At 45.3% G+C, this 15,436-nt stretch overlaps 1 protein-coding gene across 2 annotated transcripts in view; it reads right to left on the bottom strand.

Moving 5' to 3' along the window:
• Positions 1 to 15,436, bottom strand: part of grb10b (growth factor receptor-bound protein 10b) — a 79,288-nt gene that overhangs the window by 49,621 nt on the left and 14,231 nt on the right. For both annotated transcript variants that reach the window (XM_080005279.1, XM_080005280.1), the window contains exons 2-3: positions 11,008 to 11,166; positions 1,849 to 1,948 (exon numbers count right to left, since the gene is read on the bottom strand). In XM_080005279.1, coding sequence (XP_079861405.1) covers positions 1,849 to 1,948; positions 11,008 to 11,058 — 151 coding nt within the window. In that variant the 5' untranslated portion in view covers positions 11,059 to 11,166. The remainder of the gene's footprint in view (positions 1 to 1,848; positions 1,949 to 11,007; positions 11,167 to 15,436) is intronic.

The raw sequence follows: 15,436 nt of genomic DNA, 5'->3' as shown, positions 1-15,436 counted from the left end.
TCATATTAAGTTGCAATGGACTTTTTTAAATACTTAAAAATAATGAAACAATACTCAGACAAAGATGATTTGGGTCCCCAGTAAAGTTTGAATCCATGCTGTAACTTTAAAACAATTGATGCAACATCAAATAACCATTTGAAAAAATTTCAATAATTCAATACATTTCAATATATTTTGGTGAACTATTTCAAAACAAACAAATGCTGATGTTTTTACTATTATATACGTACAATCGATTTTGGTACATGAACTACTCATTTAATAAACCCATAGTTAATTACGTAAAAGTATGTTTAAAGTCTCACCAGTGACGTTACTAGAAATAGCAAAACTTTAAGCCCGCGACTCCTCATCTTTGAATTTTGTGCTCATGTGCCCTTGCTTGTGCACGTGTCAAGCCCCGACTCTCCCTCAAAAACAAAACCTGCACACTGTCCCTGCCTCAGTTCGGTGAATAATGACTGCAAAGTCAAGCCCTAATCGTTGAGATATCTGCGGTAATTCAAACGCTGACACAGTAAATGGGCTTCCAACCGTAATCTCAACAATTTGAGGTTATTTGACCCAGCATTCATTCGGTTATCAGGCAGCCATTCATTTGCTTTTCAACGCACCCTGATAAGCCACTCAATGGCATATCTCTCAGCACTTATTCTAAAAATATGAAATGATGTCCCGGTCATGTTACAACAAAGGTCTGCTGTTCTCCCTTCAACACAACACTAATAGGTTTATGTCTTCTCTAGGCTAGCGACGAGGGCAGCAAGCAGCCACATTAAAGTCGGATGAGAATAAAAGAGTGGATTTTAAAGTAAAATTTAGTTAAATAATGTCTGAGAGGATTATCGCCTCACTCCTAATAATACTGCCGCTGTGGGGCTTCATGTAAGTCTTCGCTCAGCTGAATACGGTCATGTGAGAACGGCAGTGTTTACTGGAAGGAGAATGGAGTACTTAAAACCGTTACAGTTAGAACACACCTAAATTATATGTAATGACAATGTCCTTAAAAAAATGTTTATAATTTGAGATTATAGTTCTAGAAAAGACAAAAAAAAAACCCACTTTTTTTTGTTTTTATTTTTACATTCCACTTTAGGTGCATCCACCATGCTAAATGGGGGGGGGGGGGGGAACTAACAAACAAAAAAAACGGTGAGAAATATATATTTAACAACGTTCCCAATGAAAGTCACCCTACTGCCCTTTCCCTCCGCGCGGGGGGGAAATCCTGAAAAATGACAATGTTATTTCTGCTCCATTTATTTCCCATTTCAGGGCAGAGTGTTTTCTAATTCACTCTCAGAGCCCTGGCGGACTCGCCCCTTCCTAAGGTCCCATGCTGGGCCAATATTGTGCTTAATTCTTATGCTCCCATTGTCCAGGGTGCACCCTGTATGGCACAATTAAAAAGACGGCATAATTATAATGGCACCCCGTGTCCGCGAGGACCGCCCTTTGAACTGATGAAATGTTTACAGCGAAGAGACCCATATTATATATACACATTATAATATATATATATACACACACACACACACACACACACACACACACACACTATATGTCATTTATTTTTCCAGCTTAACCCTGTACTATGAGGTATTTATCGCCGTCTCCTTTGCTTATTCACACAGTTTGGTAGTAAAACGGTATAGCGGTTCTATAAGTAAAGGATAAGACTATATGTTTGATACCAGCTTCCAAGTAGAACTTCATGCCGCACACACACACACACACACACACACACACACACACACACACATACATACACATACACACACACAGTATAAAAAAGACGTAACCACTGCATTGACGGATGGACTGATTTTGAGGCCGACCAACCTTGGTGGTGTGGGGAACTGCTATTGGCTGACTGCTGGAAGCTCGGACCAATGTGATCAGCTGTTTGTCGGTGATTCGTGGTGCGATCCACATTTTCCTGCTGAGAGAGAGAGAGAGAGAGAGAGGGAGACGTCAAACTGCTATACCGCTGGAAGAATGACTTAACACCAAACCTACACACACGGGATCCAGAATTCCGGACAAGCGAGGCCCTTAAGCACAGCAGACGTGCTCACTCCTTAGACGGCTGGTGTGGGGCTGATAACCATCTCCACCCAACAAAATAAATAAACTATTCTGTGCTGATTTGAATTTGACTTAAGTGTTCCCGCGTGCATTTGTGTTTATAAGAGTGCTTATAAACATCTGTTGGTGTGCAAGTCAACTAGCGTGTGTACGTGTGTGTGTGTGTGTGTGTGTGTGTGTGTGTGTGATAAGATTGGTGTGCTTGCTAGTCCGGCCTAACAGCAGGAGCGGGAACAGAATGTACTGTGGTGGATTTCTGTGCCTGGCTCCCCCTTGTCCAAGAATACAACTTGTGACATACACACACACACACACACACACACGGCAGAACTCTTATGTAGCAACAAAAGCTGCGGTTAGTTGTTCTGCCTCATTGAGAGTTGTGACACACTCTCTTGATTTGTTTTTCATTTGATTTGAAGGGAGCGCTAGCCGGGTTATAGCATGCCAGTCCAGTGTGTGTGTGTGTGTGTGTGTGTGTGTGTGTGTGTGTGTGTGTGTGTGTGTGTGTATAGAGCGGCTTGGTGTCGCAAAAACTTGCTCTGGTAATGAACTGTGAATGACCGGACAAAAGAAAAGGAGTAAAGGAAAAGCAAGTTAAGTTAAATGAACACCACACAAGTGGATAGAATCTGTTCTATTCCACCTAAAAGTCAAGTTCCTCCATCCAGAGAGGCAAATCTGAGCCGTCAGAAATTGGGGCCGCTATTCCCTGCTTTACAATTTAAGGGCTAAACTGGTCGGGGAAGACGTATTGATAAACGCAAATATTCTATTTCATATTCACTATAACACAATAGACCCCACACCTGAAAAAAATGACGAAACACTATTGTTAACCATTCAACACATTTGAGATATTTTCTACAAAAATGAAACGTACTATGATGCAGAGCCACATAATAATCAATAAAATACAACCCTCGCCGTTACATTCCCATCGATTTTGCAAGGAATACAGGAACAATAAACGCTTCAGACAAGGACATCCCAGGATGCCGCCGTAACGGCAACATTTGGCCGCCCGCAACATTCACAACCACCCTTCTCTCCAGCGAAAGAATAATCGCACCGATATCAGAAGAGGTCTTCCACGCGCGCTCAACAATGAAACTCCTACAAGCGCTTGACAAGAGGGGACTCACTGTGAGGAGGTCTGACGAGGATTCTCTCCCGGCCGCATCCATGCTTCACGAAAGCCCGCTAAGCCTGACCGCCACCAAACACATCAACCACGCTGCGCCGGCAAAACTTTGCTGGGCCCGAGCGTTGGGCGGAAAGAAATGACTCATTACGGAATGATTCAGAGTTGCTCTCCGCCATCGCTCTATCTTCGGACTACAACCGAGGTTATAATGTTTTAGATATGGTACTAAGCCAAACCCCCCCCCAGCCCCTCGCTCCCTGCCCCCACCTCCTCCACACCAACTAACCCAACCGCATCCAATTACTACGTCGCATTGTCTGCTCTCTGTCATCGCTCTGGGTTGCAATATCTTTGGCCAAAACAAGACAAAAAAAAATGTTCCTTTAGTCTTTCCTTTCTTAATATTTGTATATCAATGTGTATATATATATATAAACATAATATTATAATTTTTTAAATACAAGCGCAAAACCAGCGCAGGGACGACTGAATCGGCGCCACGCACAGTGTTGTCGGGTCTAGCTACCAGACTGTGACCGATCCTTTCTCTAGCCACCCAAATTGCACAGGGATGCCGGTTGGCCGGACAGTGCGGCATGTAGTGTGTGTGTGTGTGTGTGTGTGTGTGTGTGTGTGTGTGTGTGTGTGTGTGTGTGTGTGTGTGTGTGTGTGTGTCTTACATGATTTGGAAAATTTAGCCGGAACTTTAAGAGCGTGGTTCAGCTCCGCAAAAGCAACAGCCTGTCGCACAATATATTGGGTTTGAACACTGCTTTACACACACACACACACACACACACACACACACACACACACACACACACACACACACACACACACACACACACACACACACACACACACACACACACACACACACACACACACACACACACACACACACACAACCAGCACCCTCCCAAGGTAGGACTTAACAGAGACTCAAGTCACACCTTGGTCTCTTTTGTGGACAATGCTGACAAAGAAAATCCAAAAGCCAGACAGCCTTTGATGCCTCTAAAGGCAAAGAAGCCCGAATGTTAACATTAGGGATTTCGTCCTGCAGACGTTGCCCTTTTAGGATAATTCTCAGGCATGGAATACCCTTGCTATACATTCACTTTGAGGGTTAGTGAAGCTTACAGGGGCTGAGACAAGACAGGGGGAAAGGCAAAATGAGATGACACATGAAAGAGCACGGCCCTTTTTTTCTTGCCAAGTGAAAAGAAAAACAGATGTCCCCCCTGTCCTCTTTTATTCTTATTCAACTTCCATTCTATTCTCCTCCACCCGTTCTTTTCTCTCACACACACACACACACACACACACACACACACACACACACACACACACACACACACACACACACACACACACACACACACACACACACACACACACACACACACACACACACACACACGTGTTGCTCAAGTTCCTGAAGAAAGGGGTCAAATATGGACTGAGGGCAAGGCCGGGTTTTTACAAGCAGCGTATAAGAGCCCTTTCATATTGATGCGCTGAAACAAACTTCAACTAAGAGCCAGGGGTAGAGGGTTCAGCTTTTATCTTTGAAAAGGTCAACAGAGGACTGAGGACGAAGTTGAGGCTTTTAAAACAACACAGAGCCAAAAGGGCCAGAGGTCTGGCCTTAAGCATGACCAAAGACCTGGTCAAAGCCACGATTTATGAGGAGGTCAGACTAAGGTTAAATGTGGTGGCTGGATGGATCGATTTTACACAAACTTCAACAGCTACGGGTATTGAAGAATAACTTCAACAGGAGTTTAGTGGAAAAATACACATTATGTATACAAAACTGAATGTACCCATGTACTCCATGTGTGGGTTTGCTTAGAATAGCTTTGATAAATGCTTAGAATAGCTTTGGGAATAATATGTCCTCTCAACAATATGGGGGTAAATATTAAAGCAAGTTTCATGATTGATATTGTATTGATATTGTATTGATACGTCGTCTCAGCCTACGGAGAATCCTCGTCAAATTCTTCCCTTATGGCCACCGGCTGACCTCCCTCTTCAAGTGAAAATGAAAGCCACTTCTCGTCCACTGAAGTGCCTCAGAAGAAGTCAATTTAAAGAGCCATAAAGAAAACCACTTAAAAAAAACTTGAAACTTGAAATACATTTGTTCCAAAAGCAGGAATGGGAGGTGAGGTGCTGGATTGGAACAAAAAGTTGGCCCTGGCATTTTTGGCCCAGACGGCCCGGGGGGGGGGGGGGCTAAGCGAGTGACTGAGGTCGGCCCTGTTTACACCTGGCATTAACATGCACCTTGGGTGATCTGATCACAAGTGGACATCTCTCAGTACGTCTGCTCACACCTGGTGTTTAGAATGCGTCTTCAAATGCGTCTCCAGTAACCACTTGTGATCTGATCTCACTTCCTCGCTCTATATGTAATGCAAATAAACACGTACATCATTTCCATTTGTAAAGACCAAATGCGAAGCCCTCGGCGAAATCAAAACAACAGAGACTGAAATTTTGTTGCCGTGTGTACTGGACTCAGAGCAGGGTTCAGGATGAACAGATTTATTTCGTTTCCTAATTTCCTTACTTCAGAGAATAGGAGTGGAGTTTTTTTCTCCTCGGCAGCGTGCCGTACACCGTACGTCAGTCTTATCCTTTTGTATGAGCTAGTTTAATTTGTTTCCTACTTGTATGAAACAAAATGTTTAAACACAACTAAAGGACTGTCCCGATCACTGCGTAATGGAATGAACAAAACAAAAAGCCCGTCTGTCAAAAATCACTGTAATCGCACTGCGGCGCTACGAGCTCTGAGCCACGGCATCTGAGACGAGAAACAGAGGACGGAGGGGAGGGGATGGGCCTCAGAAGAGATGTGATTGGGCCAGCCCAGTGTCAGTATAGAAAAAGAACCAATGAGTCTCTGCTCTATGGGCCGGCCGTAGGACAATTTATTTATTTTTATAAAAAGAAATAAAAACATCATATTGGCCCAAAGGTGCGCCAGCCCACCGGGAAAATGTCTTGTATGTTTTAACAGTCCACCCCTGGCAAGGTGGGGCTTGATAATGGATCACAGTAATGCCATGGACACACTAAACCACTTTCAAAGTTGTCAGATCGATTGATCACGCTACACAACTTTCTGTCTTGTGGTTCTCACACTACATGACTGATCGGTGACACATTACAAGACCTTCACCATGAGGAATCCCTGACAAGTCTGTCGGGTCTCCAAACTACGGTTTGTCACGAAAACACACACGGGAATTGACACTGGTTATGCACGGGACAGGATCTTTTTTTTTTATTATACTGTTGATCACTGTAAAAACTGAATAAAAAGCTGAATTTAAATAAGAAACATATTAAAAACCTAAAGAAGAAAAGTAAAATAAGCATGCTGTGTGTTTCTGGCTGCTGCTCCGCTGCACACCCATCTCTCCGTCTCTGCTCTCATTGGCTGTAGCTTGTTGCGTCACTCCCGACTCAATCCCGACACGACCAGAAATTAAAGATGTTTTATATCTCGCCGGCGTCGGCAAACGCTCGGCAAGCAGTCGAAATTGCATCGTGAGCACTTCACACCACATGCTCGTCGCTCATGACTTTCCTACGATCTGGGACTTTGCTCGGCGATCTCCAAAAACCTGGCGGCGAGCGGAAAATCAGCCCAGAATCACGTAGACTCAACTCCGCGTAAGTTGTGATAACTCTGACCAGAGGTCACAGCGGGTGACGCAAGTTGACTTCAACCGATGTAACCCTACCTTTCGGCCGCTCACCCTTTTTTTAAACCCACGCTGCCCCAACCCCACCCCGGGCCACTCACACAGCCTGTCCATCACCAACAACAAGCAGGCAACAGATTCTCCATTGTTGAGTGGTTCGCATAGGAGAAGGAGGGTGAGTGGGATGAAGTTTGGTATATAGGTCTTTATTGGCTCCAAACACCATCCATGGGCTAGAGGGGGAGATAATAACGTCCGAAGTTCTTACAAGTCCATATGATAAAGAACATAAAGCAGATAATATAAAAGAATAAAGACTCCGTACAGGAAATTGGACTGCTCATTTAAGAGGGCTCATGTCGTTCTGTATTCAGTAGAGGGTAAGGCCTCCTTTCAATCAATGTATTCATGCCCATTGCTCTACCAAGCCAACCAGGAGGCTTCTGAAGAGGCTTGAGCAGATTTACGATTAAAACGTCTATCGACTCAATCGATCGCGATTGACATTGATGACCGAGGATTTTTTTTTTATCTGCCAGTAAAATTTTTTGCATTGAAACGGTGTAAGTGCAGTTTACTGTGTTCTGAAACTGGAGTGGAGGGAGAGAGAGGGAGGGAGAGGAGGCTCTCGTCCTCTCCGCTCAGAGCTGTCGAGTAACTACTGGTGATCAGATCTCACTTCCAGTGAGATCTCACTTCACTAACAGTGCCGTGCAGAGACTTTAAGAGGGGCAGGTGCTTTGAAAGAAAAAAAGAAAAATAAAACAGGAACATGGACCCCCAGCTCCGGTTCTAGGCATTTTGCCGCTCTGGGCAAAAAGAGCAGCACGGCGAAGCGCATATCACGCCCGCGATGGGGCACAACAGGGCGCCTGTGATCTGCACTCCGATGTGTGCAGATCACGGGTGCGCTGAGGACACATTCCTCATGAATGTGCCTATCTTGCCTAGACAATCATCTACTCTGATGCACTAAAAAAAAAATTACAAAATAGAAAAGAAATAAAGAATACCAGCACACTGCTCCCATGTTCTCCAGTGTGATTTCTATCACTGGAGGAGGGTGACGGGGTGCGGCCGCCTTAGAAGACCTCAACTGACATTAAAGTTTGCGTTTTCCAGTAACGAATCTTCAAATGGAAGGTATTTTACTGTTAATTCTGGATTCCTGTCTCTTGCTCTACTACTGACCACAGACCAGTCAGCTCCTCCCATCGGAAGATTGGAGCTCAGGTGGAATGGCCAGGTATATTCCTCGAAAGCAGAGAGGAAAACTCCAGTGTTGGAGGGGTTCGAGAGAGAGAGTGAGTGAGGAAGTGTTCCCATTACGCACGGTGTTTTGTTTTGTTCCATAGGGAAACGGAGCGGCACAGCGGAGCGCAGACCATGCGCACCCGCAATGGTGCGCATCGGAACGCCCGCAATCTGCGCTCTGCTGTGCACACATCACAAAAAAAACAAAAAAAAAAAAACGCGCCTGATAAAAAGGGCACCATGGGCGGGTGCTCGTACCCCCCCTGCACATGCCTGGTTCAAAAGACAATTAAAGCAGGATGATTACTCACTCCTTACAGAGTTAGCATCTTGTGAGAACCAATGGAAGTTGGAAGCAAACATGGCTACCTAAATAAAGCTCACCTAGCCTAAACATGGTGCATTTATATATAGGGATTTTCTGGTCATACGACAACGAGATCAGTTAGGGGGGTAAGTGTCTTGCTCAAGAACACTTCAGCCGCTACCAGGAGGGGCTCTTCAGCAATCTTCCAATCACTAGACAACCCCCTCTACCTCCTGAGCTACTGCCCATAATATTATATTATGTAGGCTCTATTTATGGACACCTTATATGAGGCTTTACTGTGCCGATGGGAGTTCACCTCAGCCTCTCTGTTCCGTGTTATATCTGTCGGGTTAGTTATTTGAATTGCGACTGGCCTCATTAAATGTGGGTTCCTTCTGCAATGAATGTAGAACAATGTGCCCAGCTGAAGCAATAAAAGCATCTGCTGCATTCGTGGTGCAATATTTAGATTGTGAGTAGGCTGGACGGATTGCAGCTCACCCACAAAGACAGGCAAGACACAATTACGCACCCTAGTCGTGAGTATCTGTGCTTGTGAAAGCCTGTTTCTCTAATCTGTGAAGATCAGGAAGACTCGTTGCCCGGAGGAGGCTGAGCTCTCTCTGTCCTTTGGCTCTGAGGTCAAAGGTCATGGATAAAGCTAATAACCAAATGACCAGCAGATAACTGACTAGCTTCTGAACAGGCTAACGTCGGCGCTTTTCTAATACTAACGTTGAGAGAACCTTTGCTCCAATTTGAGCCAACAAAAGATGGAATTCAGTGAAAATAAACAAACAACAAGCCTTTGCTGGCATAGCGGCTAACAAGGATCCAACATGTTTACAGGCCTTTGTCTCCCCGAACAGCTGAAAGCAATAAAATAAACACACCCCCTTAATCCTCTCTGTGCTGTATATTCTATCCTGTTGATAATTAACTCGACAACTGCTCTTAAAGTGAGTAGCCAGCATTCTGCGAAGCATGTGTCCAAATTAGGACTTCTGATAGGCCTCAACAGTATATTCAGCAGGACTTGAGAGAAAAACAACAAGTCTGATGAAACACAGAGCACAAACCCCAGTATGGACTTCTGGAATAAAAAGGAAACTTCCTCTCCGGAAAAAACAAATTGAGTTTCACATAATTGCGTCCGTCACAGTCTGTGATTTAAGGCGTTATAAAGGCGGAAAAAATGCTTTTCTCCGCACAATTGATCTTCATAATGGCACTGGATACACTGATTTCCAGTGCTGCTTTCAAGCCCAAAAGATAATTTTCCGAGCTAACACCATTGTGCGCATTATAGGCAAAATTTTTAACTACACCGTTTTTTTGGGTCTGCTGTGAGAGGCATTCATTTTTGTTACAAATACATAAAATATATAGAAAATCCTTTTCTACCATTTGTCAAGCTAACACATGCAAGTAAAACAATGACATGACTTCTGAGGCATATAATGCAACAGGGGTGACGCAAGGTGAAACAGCTGTCACCACATGGTGGTACCATGCAGCTAGAAGAGTGGGAGCACCAGGGCGCGGCCCCTTTCATCCCCCACCGAGGACCGCAAGCTGGCTCTGAGCCAAAGCTACGAGGCAACTTAAATAACCTATCTGGAGAGGAAGGGAAAGCACAATGGCGGCTTCAAGTTAGTGCTTAACGGTGTGATGACGCACATTTTAAAGCTGTATCGTTTAGAACTCTGTCTCGATCAAAAGTGAAGGGATGTCGCACGGATCTGTCCTTCAACTTTGAAAAAAAATAAATAAAGGGGCCGCAAATTAAATAATGTTGCCAAAGAATGGTACACTCATTACCCTGGCATGTGCATAAGCCGCCAGGAACAGCATTACACAGTGGTTCTGTCAGATCCCCTTCGTACTGTAGCTGAGTGGTGCTGGAATGTTGCAACCACCCCACCACACCCCACCCCATTCGACTCCACCCCACCACCTCTTCAGTCAAGTTCCATGTCTGAAATCTGACAAGTGTGTTGAAATCCAAGAAAATTAGCTTTTCGTTTGGCCTGTGAGGTACAGATTCGAAAGTGCAAATTAGAACTAAGAATTATAACGTTCCGATACTTGATGGTATCTTGTGCAACATCATTATAACAAGACAAGACCTTTCATATTTAGGATAGTGCCCCGGCTTTCTTGTTCAGAATGGAAGAGGGAAGCAGAATTGCCCAGTGGCTTCATTAATATCCTTGCTTTCACTAAGGCACAAGAAAGGAGAAAGTCGGTTTCTAAGCCATTTATGTCCAAAAGCTGTTCATATTCTAGTGAGCTTAAGCCCAAAACATGCTGTGAGCTTCTTAAGATGCATTGTTAAATCTGTTAAGTCTCTTTTCAGAGAAAAATGGTTCAGAGGACTCTTCTTAAGTTCAAAGCTCTACAACCCCATTCAGCTAAAGCTAAAATAGCTAAATAAAAACGTCTTTAAGTACAAAACCGTAAAAAAGAAAATTTACCTGATAATTTGGATGATGAAGGAAATAATCCGGACATCCGGCCACGGCCATGTTTTGCTTTATCTTTCTGTTATTTCTCAATGATGGCTTTCTCTTGACTCAGCTGGTATGGCTTCTAACGGGCGTGGGCAGGAGGCCACCGGACAGGCAGCAGGCAACCTGAAGCAGAGAGTGCATGTATATAAGGGTTAGTGGAACACTTGAAGGAAAGAGGGACACCGGAGAAGATGAGAGTACGAGGGGAAGATGAAATCTAGAAGCTGAGGGAACCGATAAAGCGCAGAGCACTTTTTAACATCGGCCGACGGTAAACATTAGGAAGCAATTTTAGGAAGCAATTGTTGCAGAAAATACAGAATGTTGCTTCAAAATTAAATTATCAATTGCATCACTACGGGATATATATACACACTCACACACACACACACACACACACACACATTTCTTTTCCATTTTTTCTTAATGCCCTAATTGAGTTACACATGGGATCTAATATGGAACTGGGTGGGTGTGGATGTGGGTGAAAAATTCGGAAAAATGTCAGTTATTGGATTCGATTCTTCCTCTTTACAGAAGGAAAATGTAAAAAAAATCAGAAATAAGTCAATTTAGTCCAACCATCTATTTTATAGTTTGACCAAGAAAAAAAACTAACAGAATGAGCTGGCAAATACATAAGCTAACTCCCAAAAACATAATGAAATATAAAACCATTTTTAAATTTTACAAATCTCAGACAAATAAGATGGCTAGAATGAAGAATACACATTTTGGCATCAGGTAGAAGACCACCTCAAGGACCTGAACCTGGGTGACACAAAACTGTAAAAAAAAAAAAAAAACCCCGAAGATGACGACTGGAGCTGCATCTTTCCAATTGGTACATGTATTAAGAAAACTCACTCGTCTACAGACTGTGGCCCCATGCTCTCGGGGTCCAAACAGCCAATGGAGCAGGCATCAGTCTATTTGAACTTCTTAAAGAGGGTATCCTATCGAGCCCTTGGCACAGGCTCTGTGGCTGAACAAACACCTGTAAATGCAGAGCCAGAAATAACCTGAGGGCATCGGTCCAGGAGCCAAGTTAGACCTCAGAGTCCATTTTTAAAATATGACCTGCCTGAACAGTTAATATTATCCAATGGTGTTGGTGGCAGTTTGCAATAGGGCTGCCCTTGTAACCGTGGTGTGTGTGTGTGTGTGTGTGTGTGCATGTGCGCTTGCATCTCTGTACAGGCCCTATTTTCAAGCGGCCTCTGGCCTGTGCGAGAAGCTCTGCTGTGTTGTTTTTACAGGTTGCCGTTTCCAGTCGTGACTGATTACCTAATCGGTCAGTCGGCATTCACGGGATACCCCCCACCCCACTCCATGCCATGCCCCCACCCACACAAGCAGCACCAAGTCAGCTAGACCACCTACATCACCAACACAACCGCCAGCTGACTGGACAACTGACACAACAAAAGAGGAAGAGGTGATGTCATCGACAGAAGTCGCATGACTGATTGACAGAAGCGAAAATGTTTCTGAAAATGCTTGTACAAACTTTTTTTTTTTTTTTTGCAATCACTTCAATCACTATCTTACTGTTCAATATGACCAAGACTGTACGACACACACACAATATATAATGAGCTTATATGGCCAAATTCTGATGTTACTCACTCCCTCTAAATCGCTGATTATACTGAAAATTGTGGCAGCCCATTAGACCTGCTTTGGTCATTCAGGGCCCCACAAACAAAAAAAAAAAAGAGAAAATCTTAACAAATTGCTGATAGGATGAAAATGGAAAGCTTCAGGGTTTTTTTGTAACTCCCAATTTGGGCGGGTGAATAATGACCCAGCCATGAAAACATTTTAAACAAAAAGAGATTGGCATCAGGATCATTGGGATCACTGAATAGACTCGCTTGTAATGAGTCAGGTTGTGTCCGTCTTTTTATGTGCGCATGCACACAAGAGGCATGCTACAGTATTAGACCAACCTGTGTGGCCCCGGCCGGTCGGCATGTGGAAACAGCTCGTAATTTCCACATTACATTATGTAATTTAGCACATTTCTGTCCAAAGCGCCTTACACTCAGAACATTTGTCACAGTATAAAACCAACCGTACGTGTTATGAGGTATATCAGCAACATAACCTAAATGCAGACACGGGAGGCAGAAGTTTCAAGAGTTTTTACTACAAACTGGGAAACGTTACAGGTGAATCCTGGAAGAACAGGCAGATGGGCTGGGGGCTGACAACCAGGAGCAGGGTGGACTGGAAGAGCTGGGACTGGTCACACGTGGACAGGAAACACGGGGTCAGAACAGGGACGCTAGAGGTGTGGTCGGTCGGCAAAGACAATCTGGCACCAGAGGAAGGGAACAACAGAGCTTATATGCAGGTCCCTAATTTCTGGCAGCTGCTGCTGGTAGAGTGGAGTTAGCCTGATTGCTGACGATCATCAGCCTGTGGAACGAGGACCTGAGCGGAGGATAGAGATAGAGAGGGGGAGAAAAGAGGGACAGACCACAAACCACCAAAAAATGTTTTTACACCACAATTAGTGGGTATACCCAGGGTTTTTTTTTAATGTGGATAACGCTAAAAATAGGCAATTGACACCTTCACCATTGCCAGTAGAGGAGTATGCCTTTCTTTCTGGGGAAAAAAAAACAGAAGCAACATGGAGTATCCATGCCCGCACCCGCGCACCGGCAGCGCCTGATGCTGGTCCTTTGGCAGAGGGGAGTGGAGACGCTCTACGGAGTGATCCCCACCCTCAACACATTTCATGGTCCAGCATGCGGCGGGAAAAGAGTCATCTTCTGATTTTGGATTCTAAATCGGATATGAAATGACTGTCTATGTACGGGCCAACGTCTGGAACTTCAACACGCGTCACATCGCGGTGGTAAAGGGCCGAAAATTTGCGTGTCATCTTTCCATCAGAGCCGATCGGAGCCAGAGCCGGTAAATACCACTGACTACTGCCGGGTTATTTGACCTGGGATTGAAACCCGGGTGTAACATTTGCCACTAATGACAGATGTTAGTGGATGTTAACAGGTTTTTGGTGCAGTGGGAAAGGGGTATCACATTCACATCAAAACTGAAAAAAGAAAAGTACACTTACACAGAGCACACAGGTCACAGGGGAGCAGGCTGGGCAGTTGTGACAGTACGCCCCCCCCCCCCCCCTGCAGGTCACGGTCTCGACAGCGGACATCCAGGAGGCAACGGATGGTTGTCAATGATCCGGGGGGGTGGAGGGGTGGAGCTGGGGGAACCACGGGATTAAAGGAGACAGGCTTGACCCAGGAAACATGGAACGCGGGATGAATCTGCATGGAACGAGGCGGTTTGAGCGCAGGGAACGAGGCGGTTTGAGCACCGCCGGGCTCAGGACCTTGCCGATCTCAAAAGGGCTGATGAACCTAGGAGAGTTTCCTGGGGTCTGTCTTTAAGGGCAGGTCTGTGGAGATCCATACCCTATCCCCTGAGGAGTAGTCAGGGGCCGCAGAGCGCTAACGGTCGGCACACCACTGGTAGCGGTCGTAGGCTCTCAACAGGGCACCAAGTCCCATGGCACCGGCAGACGTGAGCCTTGACAGACGGGACTAGGATCTCTTTCTCCAGAGGCATATTCAACCCAGAGGAGATGTGTGGACCAAGTGGATGCATTGGTGGAAACCAGGCGGCACAGGGTAGGGTAGCCTTGAGCTCCTGGTTGGTCCTCTCCGTTTTGGGTGGACCCCAGATGACAGACTGATAGTGGCCCCAACAAGGAAGAGAAGGCCCTCCAAACTGCTGCGGTGAACTGGGGATCCCGGTCAGACACCAGGTCACAGGGGAGGCCATGGATCTAGAAGGCCTCCTTAACCAAGAGGTTGGCTGTCTCCATGGCAGTGGGTCATTTGGGAAATGGCAGAAAATGGGAGAATTTACTGATTTGGGAGGCTGGTGAAAGTCCAATCGCAAGTATGACCAGGGATGCAGAGGGACCGGCAGGGGGTGCCGGAGACCCGAGCTGGGTTTGGTGGAAGTCTTGTTCTGGGCACAGACAGAACCAGCAGAAACAAAAGACTTAGTGTCCTCCTCCATAGACGGCCACTAGAACCATCTATGGAGAAATTAATACAGAAATTCCAATGTGCAGGAGATGCCAGGGTGACAGTTAAGTCTGCCTTATTTAAAATTCCCCAGATTACAGTTGCAAGGACACAGGAAGCAGGCAGGATCGTCTCAGGGCTGGAACTAGTCTCCTCCTTGCCCTGCAGACAGGAGAGTGCATCTGGTTTGGTATTTCTGGTGCCAGGTCTGTAGATCAGAGTGAAATTGAAACAACCCTAAATCATCTCGCCGTTTGGATGTAAGCCAGGCTCTTATGGTGGGTCCATACCAGGTTCGGTTGTTCGGACCCCTCCAGCCAGTGTCG

Source organism: Zeus faber (assembly GCF_960531495.2).
Source record: "Zeus faber genome assembly, chromosome: 8".
Lineage (NCBI taxonomy): Eukaryota > Metazoa > Chordata > Actinopteri > Zeiformes > Zeidae > Zeus > Zeus faber.
This window is presented reverse-complemented; position numbering and strand designations above follow the sequence as displayed.